The sequence below is a fragment of the Dreissena polymorpha genome, chromosome 8, assembly GCF_020536995.1.
Source record: "Dreissena polymorpha isolate Duluth1 chromosome 8, UMN_Dpol_1.0, whole genome shotgun sequence".
In the NCBI taxonomy this organism is placed as follows: Eukaryota; Metazoa; Mollusca; class Bivalvia; order Myida; family Dreissenidae; genus Dreissena; species Dreissena polymorpha.
This window is the reverse complement of record NC_068362.1, coordinates 60,558,119-60,580,140: the sequence shown is the minus strand read 5'-3', so window position 1 is coordinate 60,580,140 and position 22,022 is coordinate 60,558,119. Positions and strand designations below refer to the sequence as shown.

The 22,022-nt window shown below is 38.0% G+C and overlaps 1 protein-coding gene across 6 annotated transcripts in view; it reads left to right on the top strand.

Annotated features, from left to right (window-relative positions):
• Positions 1 to 21,563, top strand: part of LOC127842412 (AT-rich interactive domain-containing protein 5B-like) — a 44,770-nt gene extending 23,207 nt beyond the window's left edge. For 3 of the 6 annotated variants that reach the window (XM_052371902.1, XM_052371900.1, XM_052371899.1), the window contains 7 exons: positions 5,742 to 5,955; positions 6,416 to 6,541; positions 7,621 to 7,806; positions 9,557 to 9,658; positions 10,819 to 11,979; positions 13,500 to 13,679; positions 15,122 to 21,563. In XM_052371902.1, coding sequence (XP_052227862.1) covers positions 5,742 to 5,955; positions 6,416 to 6,541; positions 7,621 to 7,806; positions 9,557 to 9,658; positions 10,819 to 11,979; positions 13,500 to 13,679; positions 15,122 to 15,292 — 2,140 coding nt within the window. In that variant the 3' untranslated portion in view covers positions 15,293 to 21,563. The remainder of the gene's footprint in view (positions 1 to 5,741; positions 5,956 to 6,415; positions 6,542 to 7,620; positions 7,807 to 9,556; positions 9,659 to 10,818; positions 11,980 to 13,499; positions 13,680 to 15,121) is intronic. The other 3 variants (XM_052371901.1, XM_052371904.1, XM_052371903.1) reach the window with 3 other exon arrangements.
• The last annotated feature ends 459 nt before the right edge of the window (positions 21,564 to 22,022 follow it).

Sequence of the window (22,022 nt, the reverse complement as noted above, 5' to 3'; positions counted from 1 at the left end):
TTGCACGCTGGGAAATTTGTCATCTGCTAAAATGTTGTCTGCTAAATTTCTAAAATTAGCATTTTTTTTATTTTTTTTTCAAAGAATACTATCAGAATAGCAAACAGTTTGGATCCTGATGAGACGCCACGTTCTGTGGCGTCTCATCTGGATCCAAACTGTTTGCAAAGGCCTTCAAAATCCGGTTCCAGCACTCAAAGGGTTAAACGAAAACAACAATAAAAGCAAAGTGTCTTCCCTGATTAGCCTGTGCAGATTGCACAGGCTAAACTAGGACCATACTTTACACACATGCTTGAAACCTCCTCATTTTCTCATAAAGAGGATCAAATATGCATGCTTTTCGGATAGCATGTTTTACAGATGCTATGGGGACTTGAAAGTTCTGATGTGTTGCCATGGGGACTTGAAAGTTCTGATGTGTTGCCATGGGGACTTGAAAGTTCTCATGTGTTGGCCTAATATTGAAGTTAAATCTGAAAGGTTAATTAGAGTTTAAGGCAGAATTTGGAACAAACAAAAATTATTATTAACAGAAAAATTTATGATCATTTGATGGCATAAGATAATATGGCATGGAACGACAAAAAATTATTAGTGACTTGAAATGCAGTTTAATAAACAATCACTTGATGGCATAATTTAAAATGGCATTTTGTATGAATGTGTTTTATCTCATGCAACAAGAGTTCATTACATGAACACAATTCATAGAAAAGGAAAAAAAGAAGAAAAAAATAAAAATAAATTAAATGTACTTTTTTGCAAAAATGTGAGATTTTAAGTTCAACGGTGTGTAAGTAGAGATAAGGCCTGTTCAAGGAAACAGTTCCATTCATTTTTTGTAGATCATGTTCAAATGCAACTCTCAATTATCATACATTCATTTTTACCATATTTTTCAAACATGTGACACAGTAGACATTGCAAATTCACAGTGATTACACATCAATTAATATTATTTCAAAACAAACTTGTTTGCAACATTTTCTTGTAAATAATCATTTGTTGCCTCCACACTTCAACATTTATTTAGTATTTGACCCACATCAAGCGAAAATTTGTCTTAAGCCTTCTGTGTCCAGGGTCGCTTCAGCCCAGCTTGCGCATAGCAACAGTTTGGTCAGGAGCTGCCCTGTCCGCTAATGGGACTACAAAACCTTGCATGAGTTCATCTCGGACAGAAGTAATCTCCAGACCAGACCACGCTGATGTATAAGCTGGTCTAGAGCTATGCTGGCTGAATATGGCATTACTCCATTTTTGCATGCACTCGTTATTTATTCCACTCTTTAATGTTTGCATCTTCACTGAATGTCATAGTTCATAGTGCCTTGCTTTTAGATGTGTTTATGTATATATTGGATGCCTGTGCATGTTTAAGAGTGTATGTTTGTTCGAGTATAGCTTGATTAGTATAAGCAGGTCATGTGTTTGGTGATCTGCAAAATGATTCAATGAGTGATAATCTATTTTGACTGCAGGGCCATATTAACTAAACAACTCTGAATTAATTCTTTAAAATATGTTTTTATTTCAATTTTAGTATTGAATCTTTTTTTGTTTCCACCAAAACTTATTTTATCATTTCTGTCTGATAGTATTCAATATTATGACTTTATTGTTGAAAGGATATTTTGGCAACTGGAAAAACTTTCCTTTAAAAGAGGATTTTTAGTATCTTTATATACCTATTTGTCTTTTAAGTTTTGTTTTGAGAGTATAAGTATTTAAGTTTTAGTATTTTTAGCTCACCTGTGCACAACTTTCTTATGGTGAGCTTTTGTGATCGCCTTTGTCCATCATCAATCATCAACATTTACCTTGTTAACACTCTAGAGGCCACATATAGTGACCAATTTTTTTGAACCTTGGCTAGAACATGTGTCCCAAGGATATCTTGGATGAGTTTGAAAATGGTTCCAGTCTATTGAAAAACATGGCCGCCAGAGGCTATGGATTTTTCCTTATTTCAGTAGTAAAACTTTGTTAACACTGTAGAAGTCACATAATAATTCCAATCTTCCTGAAAGTTGGTCAGAACAATTTTTAGCTCATCTATTTTTTGAAAAAAAATTATGAGCTATTGTCATCACCTTGGCGTCGGCGTCGGCGTCCGGTTAAGTTTTGCGTTTAGGTCCACTTTTCTCAGAAAGTATCAATGCTATTGCATTCAAACTTGGTACACTTACTAACTATCATGAGGGGACTGGGCAGGCAAAGTTAGATAACTCTGGCGTGCATTTTGACTGAATTATGTGCCCTTTTTATACTTTAAAAATTGAAAATTTTGGTTAAGTTTTGCGTTTAGGTCCACTTTTTTCAGAAAGTATCAATGCTATTGCATTCAAACTTGGTACACTTACTTACTATCATGAGGGGACTGGGCAGGCAAAGTTAGATAACTCTGGCGTGCATTTTGACAGAATTATGTGCCCTTTTTATACTTAGAAAATTGAAAATTTTGGTTAAGTTTTGTGTTTAGGTCCATTTTATTCCTACAGTATCAAAGCTATTGCTTTCATACTTGCAACACTTATAAACTATCGTAAGGGGACTGTGCAGGCAAAGTTATGTAACTCTGACTGGCATTTGGACGGAATTATGGGCCCTTTATACTTAGAAAATTGAAAGTTTGGTTAAGTTTTGTGTTTTGGTCCACTTTGCCCCTAAAGTATCATAGATATTGCTTTCATACTTGGAACACTCGCAAACTATCATAAGGGTACAGTAAAAGGACAAGTTGCATAACTCTGGATGTCATTTTTACGGAATTATGGCCCTTTTTTGACTTAGTAACTTTGAATATATGGTTAAATTTTGTGTTTCGATCCACTTTACTTCTTAAGTATCAAGGCTATTGCTTTCAAACTTCAAATACTTTCATGCTATCATGAGGTTACTGTACCTGGCAAGTTGAATTTTACCTTGACCTTTGAATGACCTTGACTCTCAAGGTCAAATTATTAAATTTTACTAAAATTGCCATAACTTCTTTATTTATGATTAGATTTGATTGATACTTTGACAAAACTACTCTTACCTGACATACCACAATAGACTCCACCTAAACCATCGCCCGTGCCCCCCCCTCCCCCCCCCCCCCCCCGAATCCCCCCCCTATTTTTTTGTTTTTTTGTTTTTTTTAAGATCATCTCACAAATGACCACCACACCCTCACACTATACCCCCCACCCCACCCCACCCCCACCCCAAATTTTTTTTTAAACGGTTAAAAAACAAAACTATTTATTTTGATTATTTTATGTTTGAAATACCGTCCAACCATCGCACCCAAGAATCCCCCCCCCCCAACCCCCCCCCCCCCCACCCGAATCCCCCCTCCCCCCTAATTTTTTTTTTTTTTTTTTTTTTTTAAGATCATCACACAAATTACTACCACAGCCTCACACTATACCCCCCCCCCCCCCCACCTCACCCCGCCCCCATTTTTTTTGAAACGGTTAAAAAACACAAATATTTATTTTTATTATTTTATGTTTGAAATACCGTCCAACCATCGCACCCAAGAATCCCCACCCCCTTCCCCCCCCCACCCCCCACCACCCCCAACCCCCCCCGATTTTTTTTTTTTTCCTTTTTTTCGCATTGTTGGAAGATAATGTAATAAATGTCCACACCCCCACACAATGCACCCCTCTTCACTCCACCCCTCCCTCCTTTGTGATTGAAAATGAGAGTCCCTTCACCTTTAAAAAGAAAATAGATGAGCGGTCTGCACCCGCAAGGCGGTGGTGCTCTTGTTCAAATGATATATTTGCTAAGTTTGAAGATGGTTCCGGTCAGTTGAAAAACATGGCCGCCAAGGGGCGGGGCATTTTTCCTTATACGGTTTTAGTCAAACCTTGTTAACACTCTAGAAGAAGTCACATTTATGATCAAATCCTTAGGAAGCATATTCAGAACATTTGTTCTAATGATAGCTGTGCTGATTTAAAAAATTGCTATGTTTTTCTTCTTAAACGTGGCAGCCAGTTGGCAGGACATGTTTTCTTAATGACTGTAGTGACACCTTGTTAACACTTGAGAACTAACATTTTTAATGCAATCATAATGATACTAAGTCAGAACATTTTTTTAAATGATTTCTTGATCGAGTTCCAAAATTCTTCTGGTTTGTTGAAAAACATGACCCTGGCAGTTTTCCTTATATGGCTTTAGTGAAAAGTTGTTGACCCTATATAAGCCACATTTATTGGTCAATCTTCATGATACTTAGTCAGAACATAAAAAAAACATGTTTATTCTCTAGAAGTCACTCCTTTGGTTCAATCTTTTTGAATCGGCTCGCACTTTTTATGCCCTCGGTAGGGTGGCATATAGCAGTTGAACTTTCTGTCAGTCAGTCTGTCCGTCCGAAAAAACTTAAACATTGGCCATAACTTTTTCAATATTCAAGATAGCAACTTGATATTTGGCATGCATGTGCATCTCATGAAGCTGCACATTTTGAGTGGTGGAAGTTAAAGGTCAAGGTCATCCTTCAAGGTCAAAGGTAAAAAATAAAATAAAAATTCAAAGCGGCGTTCTCATGAAGCGTTCTCAAGCGCCGCAATAGGGGGCATTGTGTTTCTGACGAACACATCTGTTGTTCAAAATACTCTAGTTCCTTTGTGTTTCAGGTGAGTGCCTTTGAGTCCATGGCCCTCTTGTTTATTTTTACTAAGCTTAAGAGGTTGCACACAGGTTGCAATTTTAAAAAAGCCTGCTGAAAGTGTACATTTGCAAGGGAAATCAAAACAGTAAAAAATATGTATGGCCTTACCCTGGTTGAAGGGGAAAGCGGACAATGACAACGAGCGGGGCATAGTATAGGGGAGATAACCCTGGGTTATGGTTAGGTTAGGGGTTGGGTTAGGGTTAGGGTTAACCCTAACCCAAACCAACCCCTAACCATAACCCTAACCCTCTAACCCCCCCCCAATGCGCATTACAATACCATGCCTTGGTTGAAGGTGGCCTAAGGCATGTGCCTACAGTGTGCCTAGACTATTCTGTGCAGTCCGTACAGGCTTATCAGGGACATAGGGAATAATAGGTTAGTGTTGATTATAGATCAGGTTTATCATGAGAGGCTTAGAAAACAAAAAGCATGAGCCTTGGCGAGTTCTTTTTCGTTTTTGTGCCGAGCATGATTAACCTGATCTATAATCAACACTAATCTACTATTCTATTTATCCCACTTTTTATTCAGTAAACCTTTTTATTTAAACCAAATTAGTTTAACTGGATAATTTTGCTGGATTTATGACGTCATTTTGTCGAAAAAAATATGTCATTTCGTGCCATGGTTAATAGCAGAAATTTAATCCAGGGGGCTTTAATCCACTGAATTCGCTGTTAAAGTGGGATAAAACACTTTCTGCTTGAACTCAATTAGAAGAGATTCCCTTTAAGCGCAAAATTTCATAAAAGCAGAAAGTTTCGTCACTGATAATTCTTTGATGACACTTTACACACATGCATTAAGTCCTTTGTTCACAGAACGTGGCGTCTCATCTGGATCCAAACTGTTTGCTATTCTGATAGTATTCTTTGAAAAAAATCGAAGAAAATGCTAATTTTAGAAATTCAGCAGACGACATTTTAGCAGACAAGATATTTCCCAGCATGCAAAGGGTTAAAGAATTCTTACAACCTCAGACTATTAGCCTCCTATTAAGTCTGAGTTTAGTGAATACAGACCATGCTGTTAACCCTTCATCACCGGTGTTCTTCAGACTTCTGTTGCCGTATGAGCGGTACCGGAACGGAGCTGACGTCCCCTACCGACACCCGGACAAGAAGAAGAAACCAAGGAATGAGCCTGCACTGAGTGCGGCAGAGAAACTAGATCTTCCTGCCCCAGACCACAAAGCTTCTGCAAATGACAGGGTCACTCAAGGGTACTATCATACCCAAATCACTGAACGTGCAAGCCAGTTGGCCTATCAGGTGTTCATACTATTTGCAATTTGTAGTTTGTTTTTTTTAAGGATTTTAGGTTGAGGTTGTTATTAAAGGTTTGTAAGGATTAAGGTTTTCGTAAGGATAATAATATCAATATATTTTCTGTAAATTAGCAAGTTATTTGTGCTCTGATAGGCATACATTTAATCATGATGATATCATTGTCTGGGAACATGTTTCAACCCTTTCCCACTAAGAAGCAAAGCGAGAATGGCTATGTGCAACCAGCATAAAACCAGAACAGCATTGGAGTTACTCACATTCTGTTCAGGTTGTATGTTATTTGTTGCTTATCAGTATCTAATTGTTGGAAATGAAGGCTGAAGGCTTTAAAACTTGAATCTGTTAAGAAAGGTCTTTTAAAGGTCATTTAATTTGAATTTCTATGGAATTACTCACGTTTCTAAGTGGTGAAGTGTTAATATTGTGTTTGGTCCAATTTCAGCCGCAGAATGACCCTGCTGCAGCCACCTCCACGTTGCATGTTACCTCAGACCTTCCGAGGGAGCTCCCTAGTCCGGACAAGGCTCTTATTATCAAACAGGAAATAGAGAAAATGAAAATGAGAAAGGTAAACTAAAACCCAAAGATTTCTGTATTTGTATATGTTCACCTTGTTTAACTGTAAATTATGTTTTAGTTTAATGCTAAAAATTTAAGAATTGTTGAAGGTTTTTATTATTCTTGTATTTTCTAATTTGTAATTTAGCAATTGTTATTTTTATGCTCCCCCAAAATTTTTGGGGGGAGCATATAGTTGCCGCTTCGTCTGTCCGTGTGTCTGTCCGTCCGTGCACAATTTTTGTCCTGGCTATTTCTCAGCAATTAATGACCAAAATTCAATTAAACTTTATGGGAAGCTTCACTACCAAGAGGACATGTGCATATTATCAGCGGGTTCTAGTCAGATGATTTTTCACAGAGTTATGACCCTTTGAAATTTTCCATTAACTGTACATATAGTGCAATTCTTGTCCGGGCTATTTCTCAGCATCTAATGACCGGAATTCAATGAAACTTTATGGGAAGCTTCACTACAAAAAGGAGATGTGCATATTATCAGCAAGTTATGGTCTGATGATTTTTTACAGTCTTATGGCCCTTTGAAATTTTCCATTAACTGTACATATAGTGCAATTCTTGTCTAGGCTATTTCTCCCCAACTACTGACTGGAATTCAATGAACCTTTACGGGAAGCTTAACTTCCTTGAGGAAATGCGCATGTTATTTGTGGTTTCTGGTTAGATGATTTATTTAGAGAGTTATGGCCCTTTGAAATTTTTAAGTTGCTAAACCATCCATCGTATTATTTTGTCCAAAGTTATGCCCCTCAAGACGTTTCCTTTTATCTGAATATGTAGTGCAATATTGTGACAAAAGAAAACTTTGGGTAGCATCACCCGTCTCAGAGGGTTTCTTGTAATTATATTTGTTCATTTTCAAAAATGTTTGAAGATAAATAATATTCAACATTTTTACAAACCCAATGAAAGCCAGGTCCCTAATTTTGACAGTTTAGCAATTTTTAAATTAAAATTAAATAGGTTGTCCTTTTTTAATGTTTGAATTTTGATCATACAGTCATACAGCATTTCCCTAAGGGTAAGAGTAACCAAATAAAGTTTGTTATACTTTTTTTATTCATTTAGGATGCTAAGAAACTGAATTCCAATGTGGACAAACATTCTGAGAATGTCAGCAAAACGCACCAAAATACTGCATCTAAATCGGTTGTCCAGGAGACCGCTAGTGTTGCTAAGGAAACTGAAACTAAGTCTGCCAGCGTTAATCAAAGTGTGCCAAGTCCCCAAGTAGAAATACACAAAAAAGAGAAGGTATTCTACCATGTGGCTATGGGAGTGTTTTCTGTCTAGCACATTTATTGTACTGCGCCACTTTGCTTATGCAAATTCATTCTCTGCAATTAACACAGCGTCTCATGGCCATTGTAAACCAATTATGTTTGGTCATCATTCACTTTTATCTTACCCCTGTATTAGCCTAGATCTGTGTAGAAGGCAATTTACAAAGATTTTTAAGGACCAGCTCCTCACTTATTTTAAACTTGAGATTTTTTCAGACTGGTGTTTACTGTGTATGTTAGCTTCTTTACGATTTCATTTAATCAGCAAAAGCAATTTCAAATGATCTCTGTTTTAAGCAGTTCTGTAAAAAGGGATTTCTGCATCAGTATGTGAATGGTCTTTGGCCAATGTACTTCTTTATGTCTTGGATACAAACAACATGAACAAAGTCTACTTTCAATGGCGAAAGTTGTCTTTTTAAACATGAGCGGAAACTCTTACTGTGGCACTTAAAATGTTATTTTTTCTCAAAAACAATATCTTCTTGTTTTTCAAATTTGCATTTAATGTATATGAGTCACGTTCTGGGAAAACAGGGCTTAATGCATGTGTGGAATGTGTTGTTTCAAATTAGCCTGTGCTGCTAGCACAGGCTAATCAGGGACTAAACTTTCTGCCTACACTTGATTTTTGTTCAGAAGAGACCTCCTTAAACTCTTTCAGTGCTGGAACCGGATTTTAAAAGCCTTTGCAAACAGTTTGGATCCAGATGAGACGCCACAGAACGTGGCGTCTCATCAGGATCCAAACTGTTTGCTATTCTGATAGTATTCTTTGAAAAAAATCGAAGAAAATCCTAATTTTTGAAATTCAGCAGACGACATTTTAGCAGACGACAAATTTCAAAGCATGCAAAGGGTTAAACAAAAAATTAAAATAAAATCGGAAAGTGTTGTCCCTTATTTGCATGTGCAGACTGCATGACATTTTACGCACATGCATCAAGCCTGCTTTTCCCAGAACAAGGGATCTCACTGGTTTTGATGCTTATCTCAGTCTCAATATTTCTTATCAACACCACTATCAACATATCATACTTTGCATTTGACATCTATAAACTTGTATCAGTCACATGCTTTGCTTATTGCAGCATTACCATCCAATAACAACTCCCATTTTCAGCTGATTGTTTTCTGTGCTGTTTTTCTTTTGCTTCTGCCTCTAGCTGGTGGTGGATCGTTTGCTTCAACCTCTATCATTGGAATTTGCTTCCACCTTTAGCATTGGCAGTGGGTCCTTGGCGATCTTAGTATTCTCCAAAAGCGGGGAGCATTTAGTCTCCCCTATGTTTGACTGTCCAAATGTTAATTTTGATAAATTTTGTTTGCCTGGGTCTGAAAAGCACATACCAGTCTTAGAGATATTACCCGTTGATTATAAATGTGTCATTCTCTAATGATTTTTTTGCATTGATTGGAATTATCAGAACTTTGTATTCACTTTCCTTTTATATAGGACATGAACAATTTGTCTGGTCATTCCACTCATTCTACTCATTTTGACTTTTCAGGTATTGATTGTCTTTTGAATAATAATACCTTTCTGCGTACGATTTCAAACTTAAATTATTCAAAATTTAATGAAAACTTCATATGCAGCATCCTGTCCAGTGGGCATGTGTACATTTTAAGTCATTTGGATCTGATAAATTTTTTAGGGATTTTTTGCCCATTGAGCACTACTTTTATATTATCTAATAAATTATACCTTTCTATTTCAGATCACTGGAACTAATGACCCGAATTTGATGAAACTATATGCAGTATCCCAACAGGGTGAAAAGCGCTTATTTTCTGGTCATTCCGCTCAAGTGAGTTTTCAGGTAGTAACGATGCAATGAAATAATCATGGAATAATCATTTGTTTCCACTAATTATAGTAATTGTATGTGCAGCAGCCTTTTGGGATGGACATTACATTGTCAAGTCATTGTGCGCCAATTGTTTTTGAGTGACTAATTGCCCATTCATTTATGATAAAACATTTTTTATGAGACTTTTTGTGTCTGCGCTAGATCTTACGATCCCATTATGTGATTTTAATGACATTTTAAATTCGGTAGGTTGTACATGCCCGAATTGTAAGGTTATACATTCAAATAATACAGTTTGTAGTTTGTTTCTTCGTGAGATCTCCACCACTTATGAAAAAAAAAAATCTTATTTGCTGCGTAGGCCTACATGCACATATCGTCACTTTATGCAGCTCCAAAGTCAGACTAATGTCATTGGTTCTGGTCATCTGAGCCTTATTCTGGGAAGACTGGGCATGTGCGTAAAGTGTGGGCCCAGATTAGCCTGTGCAGTCTGCACATGCCAATCAGGGACATATCGTTGCACTTTTATGCTACTTTTTTTTTGTTTAAAGGATAACTCTTCTTAGCGAAAATCGAGTTAAGGGGGATTGTGACATCCCTGATTAGACTGACAGCCTGTGCAGACTGCACAGGGGAAACTGGAACAACACTTTACGCAAATGTATTAAGCCCTGTTTTCCCAGAACAAGGCTCATTTCAACATATTATTCCTCTAATGTCAGGCTAATGTGATTGGTCTGTTTTTTGTTCCGGTCTTTTGATCTTTCTATTGGCTCAATTTCATGTTCACATGTCTCAATTAACCCAGACATTGACAAAGGGCATTATCAGGAAGGGTCTACCAATGTCACTGATATTCTAATTTACATTTTTATTAGCTTTTGTTTCTTAATACCAAAGCAATTTTCTGTGAAGCGAAATAAAGAAAAATCATCAAGCAAAAGTTTGAGCTTAGATCTCTCACACAGAAAGTTAAATAAAAATTAAATTTATTGATTTATTTTTTAAACATTGAGATAATTCAGATTGCTTTAATACAATTCTTGAATAATGTAAAAAGTATTTATAATTGATACAACATAACCATAATTTATGTCTGATTTTTTTGTGTCATTGTAGTACCGGTACTTTGTACAAAGACCTTAATACATTCTTGTCTACTTCAGAATCGAAAGCCATTTGGAGGCCAGAAGACAGTGCGTGAACTGCTGCATCAGAATGGCCAGGAAGCCAAAGAAACAAATAGTGCCATAAAGACAGAAAAGGAACCCAAAGAGCCACAAATCAGTGCAGGTAGAAATGAAAGGCCAGACCATGCCCATGGAGCTGTACGTGTGAAAGCAGAGAACACTGATGTGAGGCCACACATCCCTTCCTCAAGTGCAAACTCTAATGCTAAGCCCTTGCCTGCTGCATATATGCCGATACCCAGTCAGGCCCAGCCTGTGTTCTACCCTCAGTTTCTCCCGATGGGTGGGAACATGGCGTCTGTGGGTCTGCCTGCATTCATGGTGCCTCAGTTCGGGTACCACACCATCCCAGCCAGCATGGTCCAGACCCATGTTGGCTCCCAGCCTGGCGCAGTCAAGTCAGAGAAACCTTTGAAAGCTTTGAACAGTCCTGTGAGCAGCCACAGTGACAGTGCAAATAAAAGTGCAATTCCCCATCCTCATCCCAGCAGACCCAGCATCATCAGCCCCCCCTCCGCTCACTCTTCCACCATTCATTATTCATCATCGCCACAGTCAACCTTGTTCTCGCCGGGTGTTACCAGCAAATCTCACAATCCTCGACCCATCCTTCCCGCTCATTCAAACAATGCCAAACGCATGTATCCGTACTCTGATGCAAATAGCGTTAAAAGTGACTCAGGTGTATACAATACAACACCCGCACATGATGGAGACATCAAACGACAAAAGCTCAACAGATCTCAGCCAGAGGGCGTTTTCCCCTCGAATTCAAATGCTCTGGATATACCAGTGCTGGATTTAAGCATGAAGACAATGAAGGCCCAGGAGGCAAGGCATCAACGCGGAGAATCTTTACTCTTTAACACAAGTTTCAATCGACAACCAGGAATGGTGGCTGTAAAGGAGAAACTCACTGACAGTCCTCAGGATCTCTCAAGGAAAATGCAATTGATCCCAACTAGAAATTTGAACACAAGTAGCGAATCGAACACAAGTAGAGATTTGAACACAAGTAGAGAATTGAACACAAGTAGAGATAAGGGAGAAAGAAAACAAAATAATCATAAAGGAATCCCATTAAATGTGCCTAAGCCAGTGATACCTGTGAAAAAAGAAGAACCTGTGAAAACAGAGGTAACTAAAGAGACCATTTTGCATGTACACTGTCATCTTTATAACAGAACTTTTAATAGATATTTAGAAAATAATGTTTAAATAGTAAAGGTAGAGAATTTCAATTGAAATTATTTAAGAATTGTTAAAATATAAACATCTGGGTTAACATTTGTCTCTTAGGACCTGTAAATGTGATTAATTTGCAGTTTTTAACATGTAATGTTGTAAAAAGCTGGAGAGCAACATGATTTGTGTCGTGTTCTGAGAAAACAGGGCATAATGCATGTGCGTAAAGTGTAGTCCCAGATTAGCCTGTGCAGTCCGCGCAGGCTAATCAGGGATGACACTTTCTGCTTTTATGACATTTTTCGTTTAAATGAAGTCTCTTGTTAGCAAAAATCCAATTTAGGCAGAAAGTGTCGTCCCAGATTAGCCTGTGCGGACTGCACAGGCTAATCTGGGACGACACTATACGCACATGCATTATGCCCAGTTTTCTCAGAACACGACTCTTTTGATTACAAAGCTGGTCTTGAGTCTCTTGAAATATTTACACTTGAATGTAAGTGGGACTAAAATAAGTTTTATGTAATCTTGCCAATTAACTTCAATTTAACGACCATAGAATCCATGTGAATATAAGCCAATATATTTTGGTATGTGTTCACATCCATACTTTAGTCTTTAAATTGAAGTTGTCCAAATTTGGGCTAGGAAATATTTCTTAAATGTTTATTTTTTACACTTTTACTGGTATAGACAGATGGTGTTAATCTCCAACCAACAAGCGGATGGGATAATAGAATGCCCTTAAGCAGTCTTTCTCATGTGTGCATTCCATGTAAATTTTAGATTTATAGCAGTTGAACTGTCCGTGAGTCCGTCCGTCTGTCAGTCAGTCCGTCCGTCCGTCCGAAAACTTTAACATTGGCCATAACTTTTGCAATATTGAAGATAGCAACTAGATATTTGGCATGCATGTGTTGCATACATACAATGTACATAGTGTTCCTTCCCTACAGGCAGTCTCCCATTCCAACTCAATCATACGGTGTTTCTCCTTTACAGGAAATCTCTCCATTCCAATTCCATCATACATTGTCCCTCCCTTACAGGCAATATCCCCATTCCCATTCCATCATACAGTGTCCCTTCCTTACAGGCCACCTCTCCATTCCCATTCCATCATACAGTGTCCCTTCCTTACAGGCCACCTCTCCATTCCCATTCCATCATACAGTGTCCCTCCCTTACAGGCAATATCCCCATTCCCATTCCATCATACATTGTCCCTCCCTCACAGGCCACCTCTCCATTCCCATTCCATCATACAGTGTCCCTCCCTCACAGGCCACCTCTCCATTCCCATTCCATCATACAGTGTCCCTCCCTCACAGGCCACCTCTCCATTCCCATTCCATCATACAGTGTCCCTCCCTCACAGGCCACCTCTCCATTCCCATTCCATCATACAGTGTCCCTCCCTTACAGGCCACCTCTCCATTCCCATTTCATCATACAGTGTTCCTGCCTTACAGGCTGCAGTGTCTCCCCAGGTGGGCAGCAAGCTGTTCCCGGGCATGGTCACCAGTATAGGTGGGTTCCCTATCGACCTCGCGACCTTTGTGCACCCAGCCTTCCAGAGTCAGCTGATGATGGGGTCATCCCCAGGACTTGGCCATTTCCCCACCCCACTCCAGCTGCAGCAGATGATACAGGTAAATAGAACAGGACAAACATATGAGCCTTGCTCTGAGAAATGGGGCTTAACCCTATGCATGCTGGAAAATTTGTCATCTGCTAAAATGTTGTCTGCTGAAGTTCTAAAATTAGCATTTTCTTCGATTTTTTTTCAAAGAATACTATCAGAATAACAGTTTGGATCCTGGTGAGACGCCACGTTATGTGGCGTCTCATCAGGATCCAAACTGTTTGCAAAGGCCTTCAAAATTCGGTTCCAGCACTGAAAGGGTTAACATAAGTGCGTGAAGTGTTGTCCCAGATTAGCCCGTGCAGTCGACACAGGCTAATTTTGGACACCATTTTCTGCTTTTATGGAATTTTTCAATTTAAGGAAAGTTTTAAATCAAGTTAAGGCCAAAGTGTTGTCCTGGAATAGCCATAAAAGATTTGATATGATAAACGATATGATATGATAAAAGCCCCTTTTGGCTTTACGTTTTCTAGGAACCTTTGTATTCAGGCATTTTTGTAAGTAAATAGAAAATGTTTGGTAATAATTGTTGAACTTATTTATCATTGCTTTGAATGATTAAAAAGAACCGCTTAAATTACTCTATTACAAACATGTTATTAAAGCATATTAATGTTTAAAAAATAATGACTTCAACATGTACAGTTGTAGTTTGATGCCTCTTAAGTAAACATCTTATTGGCTACACTTTCATTAAGACACCATAGTTGTATAGCTACATGTATATTTAAGTGCATGTGCACGTTTTGCAATTAAGGACCCACATGTTTATAGGAAAACAGCATTTGAAAATCCAACGTTTTTGTCCCCATTGATGACTTGTTTGTTTGATGATGACTTGTTTGTTTGAGTGTTCCGCTGAGCAAAGTTTAACCACATGACTAATCACGTGACAGCTGAGAGATCATGGCTACATGTATATTTAAGTGCATGTGCACGTTTTGCAATTTAGGACCCACATGTTTATAGGAAAACAGCATTTGCACATATGTATGTTTGTCTCAAGTCCAGGAGACTTGTATCTTCAGATTGTTCAAAGAGAGTGTCATTTTGCCTTTGCCATCATTTTTAATAAAACACTTTATTGGTTGGGAGTGCAACTGTTGACACTGCATTTATATTAGCTGCATTATACAAAAAAGGGTCTTATGTCATATGCTGCAAGCGTAACTCCAGACTAGCTTACACAATCCCGCTTTCCTACCTGCTAATGAGACCATGGAGAATTGCTCTCATAAAGCCTCGTCCTGGAAAACTCGCTTTAATGCATGTGCATAAAAAGGTGTCCTACATTAACCTGTGCAATCCACTACACACAGACGCAGATGCATTTTTAGCCCAGTTATCCAAGAACAAGGCCCAACAAACAAGTAAAACTCGCCTCTCTTATATGCCATGTATTTTAATGTCTGATGCATCCCTTACCACATCTGTTTATATATCCAGGGTCAGGTTGCCACGGCGATGCCGTACCTGAGGTCAGAGTTCCTCCAGAGTCCGGCCATGTTCCAGGTAGGCATGACCCCTGTCTCCTCCCAGCCAATGTTCACCGCAGTCCCGCCCACATCCGTACGGTCTAACACTGCAAACCAGTCCTCCAATGCGGGCAAGAGATAACTATTACAGGGATGACTAACACTGCAAACCAGTCCTCCAATACAGGCAAGAGATAAGGATTGCTTACACTGCAAACAAGTCATCCAATGTGGGCAAAAGATAACTGTTACAACTTACAAGGATAACTTGCCAATGACATTCATTTAGACACATGTATATGACGTCAATACAACCACTGTATGGTCTTATGAAAATGACTCGGCCAACGGGGCAATTGACAACAGTTACAGTGACAACTCAGCCAACGGGGCAATTGACAAGGGTTACAGTGACAACTCAGCCAACGGGGCAATGGACAACAGTTACAGTGACAACTCAGCCAACGGGGCAATGGACAACAGTTACAGTGACAACTCAGCCAACGGGGCAATGGACAAGGGTTACAGTGACAACTCAGCCAATGGGGCAATGGACAACAGTTACAGTGACAACTCAGCCAACGGGGCAATGGACAAGGGTTACAGTGCTGTTGTATAATGAGGGATGCTACAATTGACATTCATGTATACCAGTAGATAAGATATGTGTTGATGTGCAAATAGAGGATCAGTTGGAAAAAAAGATGCAACTGTTGTTTGAACTTTTCCACTGTGGATAACATGCTTGAGTCTTGGGGAAAAAACTTGGCCATTTTTTAAAGTTGATGGAATGTCGGACAAACCATGGGCATCAAATTGATTGCAAGCAGTCTGTATCTGCCATAAAGAGAAAGCCTTTTGACATTCCTGTCATTCCTGTCATTGCACAGGCTAATCTGAAATGACACATTATGCTTGTCATGCATTAAGCCCCATTTTCCCAGAACAAGACTCAAGGTATTGTGAAATTCGGAAATCCAGGAAATTACTGACCCTTTTCAAATGAACACCATGTGCTTGGATAAAGCTTACAGAAATTAAAGTTTATGTCACAAATGTGCTTGTATCATGTAATTGCTTATGTACATGCCTACAATTCATTTCAAAGAATGTTTTATCTGTGAAGAACATGCTTGAAGCATTATTAATGGTTTAGTTGCAATATTATGAAATGGTAGATAAGGTTCTTAGAAAGGGGCAGAGGAACATATATGAGCTGTGCTCTGTAAAAAGGGGTTTTAATACATGTGCATAAAGTGTCATCCCAGATTAGCCTGTGTAGTCCACACAGGCTAAACAGGAGCAACACTTTCTTCCAAAACTGGACTTTTGCATCGAAGAGCCTTTCTGAAAAGAAAAAATACCATAAAAGCTTAGTATCTTCCCTGATCAGCCTGTGCAGACTGCACAGGCTAATCTGGGACACCACTTTACGCACATTCATTAAACCCCCTTTTCACAGTGCACGGCTCATATTTATTAGCACATGAACTTGCCTGTTTATATTGTAGCTACTGAATGTTAAATTGTTATAATCCATGTGTATGTGGAACATGTTTGCCCCTGAATTGAGACATATGTGATTATCACATGGTCTGTCAGAACCAATGGTCTAGTTTACTTTGTATAGCCCATTTCTTGTGTGGGTTACAACTCTGCAAGTATTGAAGTTATTCACATGATCTTTTGCATAGTGATAGATGACTTAAAGGGAAAATGTTGAATACATGGACCATAACTCTCTTCAGTATATACAGAGTAATTAATTACCCTTTGTTAATTTTTCATTTGCCAAGCATACCTTCATAGGTATTGAAAGGAATAAAATATAACATCATATATTGATACTAGAGGACATTAAAATGTCAACCCTATATCTTTCTATAGTATTATTGATTTATTGACCTTTTGTTACCCTATTTTGTGACTATGTCATGCATGCATGGACATCGTTTTCTTGTCTGGTGATCTTTTTAAACATTCATGCAATCATGCAGTTTTATGGTCTGTGGTTAAATGATGCAATTACCTAGTTGGTTGTCCATTTTAGATATTATTTGTCAAAATCAATTATAATTACATATAAAGAATTTTTGACAAAACACAGTTTATTCCCAGAAAGATGGTTTATGCCTAATTAGCAGAGAACTGTTTTTGTTTTCGGAGAAAATCCGAAGTATTGTCATAGCCAGCTCGTCGTCCGCCGTCCAATTCCCCCATCCGACGTAGGCGTCGTGCTAAAACCTTAACATTGGCTCTAAAATCAAAGTGCTTCCACCTTCAACTTTAAAACTTCATATGTAGATGCACCTTGATGAGTTCTACACGCCACACCCATTTTTGGGTCACTAGGTCAAAGGTCACTGTGACCTCTAATATTAAACTTTAACATAGGCTCTAAAATCAAAGTGCTTCCACCTACAATTTTGAAACTTCATATGTAGATGCACCTTGATGAGTTCTACACGCCACAACCATTTTTGGGTCACTAGGTCAAAGGTCAAGGTCACTGTGAGCTCTAATATTAAACTTTAACATAAGCCTTTACATTTGCTCTAAAATCAAAGTGCATCCACCTACAACTTTGAAACTTCATAAGTAGATGCACCTTGATGAGTTCTACACGCCATACCCATTTTTGGGTCACTAGGTCAAAGGTCAAGGTCACAGTGACCTCTAAAAAAAAAGCTTTCGCAGCCGAGCGTGGCACCCGTTATGCGGTACTCTTCTTATTACTTGTTATACACTTAATTTGTAAATGTTCTGTTACACATTTGTTTTCTCTGTTTCTGTGTATTTGGACTTTTAAATTACTAAATTGTTAAATATATATAATATTTTGGAGTTTGTTTCTTGTGTTCTTTATATTTGTTATTTGTTAATTGATATATTCTAACTGTTTTTCAGGAACCTGTATTTTAAGTTCTTTTCACTTTGATTCATAAACTTGAAAGTGAAATATGTCAAGAATATTTGTAAATGTTTTTTCATGAAACTTAAAAAAAATGTTTATATGAGTAACTTCTAAAAATCTGATGTTTATTTTTTAATAAATTAAATTTTAATTTAGGTAAATGTGAGCCTTGCTCTATGAAAAGAGGATATAATGCATGTGCGTAAAGTGTCATCCCAGATTAGCCTCTGCAGTCTGCACAGGCTAATCAGGGACGACACTTTCCGCCTAAACTGGATTTAAGCAAAGAAGAGACTTTCTGTAAACCAAAAATATCATAAAAGCGGAAAGTGTTGTCCCTGATTAGCCTGTGCAAACTGCACAGGCTAATTTGTGATGACACTTTACGCACATGCATTAAATCCTCTTTACACAGAGCACGGCCCAAATTGCTTTCAGGTACAGTAACTTTGCACACATGCATAAAGCCCATATTGCCAGAGCAAGGCGCAAGTGTTTTTCTGACATCATACATACCTTTGACAGTGGCATTTTGAGCATGTTTATTGCATTCTACTTGTTGCTGCATTTAAGAAGTTTCTAGTCACCGTATTGAGAGTTCAGTGTGTTCAGGCCACCATCATTGCATTTCCACTTCATTCATGTTTATCACAGTCATATGCCATGAGTCAAACATCAGAGACATACACGATATAACCCTTGAATTACTTTATGTTCACTTACATGCAGAGTTCACATATGAGAATCCCCCAAATGACCTGTTTTTCATACCCAGATTAATATAGTTTGTTTAAAGTATGCACATTAGTTTATGAATATTAATTGTAGTACAAACGTTTTTTTTTCTTATGTTCAAAATGACCTCATAGTGTGGGACAAATGTTATGGATATGCATTTCGATGAAGATAATAGGTAAAATGACATGCTTTTCTTTGAGCGGTGCTTAAGCTAGCATTTGTGATGGCAGGGTGATCCTTTGTCAAAAGTTTCACTTTATAGCTGTTGTATTATCACAGTCGTAGAAATATAACATGTGTTATATATTTCACACTTATGCATTTCATGTTACAATTAAAATATGCTGTACAATAATGTTATCAGATCCTAAAAGGGAATGGTTGGGGGTCTAGGGGGCAGGAAGGGGTCTAAGGAGGGCAGGACTCTAAGGGCTGAGCTGGAAAACTGTTCAAGTCACTTGTGGCCTTGAGTGTTTTCATTATAGATTACATCAACTCGCGGTGGTAATCCCATTAACTCTTTCAGTGCTGGAACCGAATTTTGAAGGCCTTTGTAAACAGTTTGGATCCAGATGAGACGCCACAGAATGTGGTGTCTCATCAGGATCCAAACTGTTTGCTATTCTGATAGTATTCTTTGAAAAAAATCGAAGAAAATGCTAATTTTAGAAATTCAGCAGACGACATTTTAGCAGACAACAAATTTCACAGCATTCAATAGTATTTTACTTCATATCATCAGTTGTTGAGCTTTCAAGTTTCAAGTTTATTTGTGTCTTGTTCTGAGAAAACTGGGCTTAATGCTTGTGCATAAAGTGCCGTCCCAGATTAGCCTGTGTAGTCCGCACAGGCTAATCAGGGACGACACTTTCCGCTTTAACGGTATTTTTAGTTTGAAGGAAGTCCCTTCTTACCGAAAATCAAGTTAAAGCCGAAAGTGTCGTCCCTGATTAGCCTGTGCGGACTGCACAGGCTAATCTGGGACGGCACTTTACGCACATGCATTCTGCCCAGTTTTGTCAAAACAAGACACATTAATGCCTAAACTCTGTGGGCATTCACTCTTTTATTTAAATATTTTGAAAAACACTGCTATTTTGATCATTGCATTCATACTGAATGTGTGCTTATTGTTTAACCCTCAATAATTTTAATGCTTTAATAATTGGTCAATTGACCTTGAATTTTGCAGTTGAATGTTGCCTTAAAACACATTTCAAAAGGATATGTTTACAGTAGTGTTCTGTTAACTTTTGTGTAAGAATAAAAGTGCTTAAAGAGTTTTACAAATTATGCAAGTAAATGTAGTAATGTAATCAGAAATATCCATGTTATTATGCATTTGAAATAGCGGTGATCACAAGTATAATAGTGTTATAAGTGTTGCATTCACTTTTATAAATGGAGACAAAATGCTATAAAAAACTTAAAAATTCAAAAGCTAATGTCGTTACTTTTATCTATCTTGTAGTCATTAGTTTTGAAAATATTGGACTTGTTACCAAAAATGGAGTCGGGCCAGTTAACTCAGTTTTTACCTATCTTGTAGTCATTAGTTTTGAAAATATTGGACTTGTTACCAAAAATGGAGTCGGGCCAGTTAACTCAGTTAGTAGAAAACTGGACTACAAGTCTGAGAATCACAGGGTTGATTCCCAGCCGGGCCACATAACTTGTGTGGGGATAGGTCATCACGGGGTTGATTCCCAGCCGGGCCACATAACTTGTGTGGTGATAGGTCATGAAATCCTTTCTACTGCCATTCTTCCCCTTCCTCAGATTCAACCCTTCACCACTTAGATACGTATTTAACCCTTTACCACTTAGATACATATTCAACCCTTTACCACTTAGATACATATTTAACACTTAGATACGTATTTAAGTCGGGCAGTTGCCAGTTACTCTCATAAGTATAGGCAGCAAGCTAACCCTGGGAAAGTGTGCGTTGGCTAACTGACAGGTATGATAGGACTGCAATACTGTTGAAAACTATGAAAACCACATGTAAACAAACAAGAGAACTTGAATAAGTAATGCTATAATTGATAGCACCATAGTATTAAATTACACCAGTATTTTGCCCATACATGTAACTAGGTGGTCATCATTTACTGAAAAGTTGTATAGTAATATATAGATGTAATGAATGTATAGATTAAGAACATTCATGCAAGTACCTTATGTTGATGCAAAGCTATCACATTATATGTTTATTATATAATTACTCATTGTCATATTATGTAGCATTCAATTTGAGTGGCGTCATGCGAACATGGTTCTTATGCTATATGCGGCCAGTGTAGCTCCCGGCCTGCCTACGCAGTTGCGCAGTCTTGTCAGGAGCTGCGCTGTCTGCTATAAAGTTATGCAAGGTTTAATGGTCTTATTACTGGAGAGGGAAGCTCCCTACTGACTGCAGGAAGCTCCCTACTGAATGCAGGACTATGCTGTCTTGCATGGCGCTACACTGGCTGCATATGGCATAAGACCCATTTTTGCTTGATGTGGCTTGTTTGTAAATTTATCATCTAGCCGTAAATTTATCATCTAGCCATATATGTCAAATATGTTTGGATGTTAAATCTGTTTGCAAGTTAACAACATGCTGTTGAAATTTATTTGTTTTATGATATTTCCTTTGACTTACAAACTTACAACATGTAAATCCTTTAATCTCATGTTGGTATATATTACTTAATCGGTATATTTGTACACTATATTAATTATTGCGGTCAATAAAAATAATTATTAAATATGATACAGGATTTTGTTTTATTAATCTGATATGAACAATGCTTCTTTTAAAAGGTTTAAAACACATTTAAGTATTGCCCATTTGAAGAAGTGTGGGTATATTGTCCCTATGTCCTTCATTGGGTTAGTTAGTCCATATACCATTTTATTTCTGCACAAAGTTTAGAGAACACTTTGACCTACCATCATGTTAATCACTTAGACTTGTAACATTGGAGGAACGGAAGGTGTCTTCTTCTACCGATACAGTACTCCTAAATAGAAGATTTGGTGCCGGCACCTATTGGTTTAGGGGTGGAAACTGAACAAAGGTGCTCAGTTGGGTGTTAATTTTAAATAATTTACATCGTAAGTGTTTACAGGTGGATAAGGGGGCTTGGCCTTTCAGTTTGAAGTCAGCAGGTCGATGTCATCGGGATGTGTTACATTAACCCTTTCCCACCCAGAAGCAAAGTGAAAATGG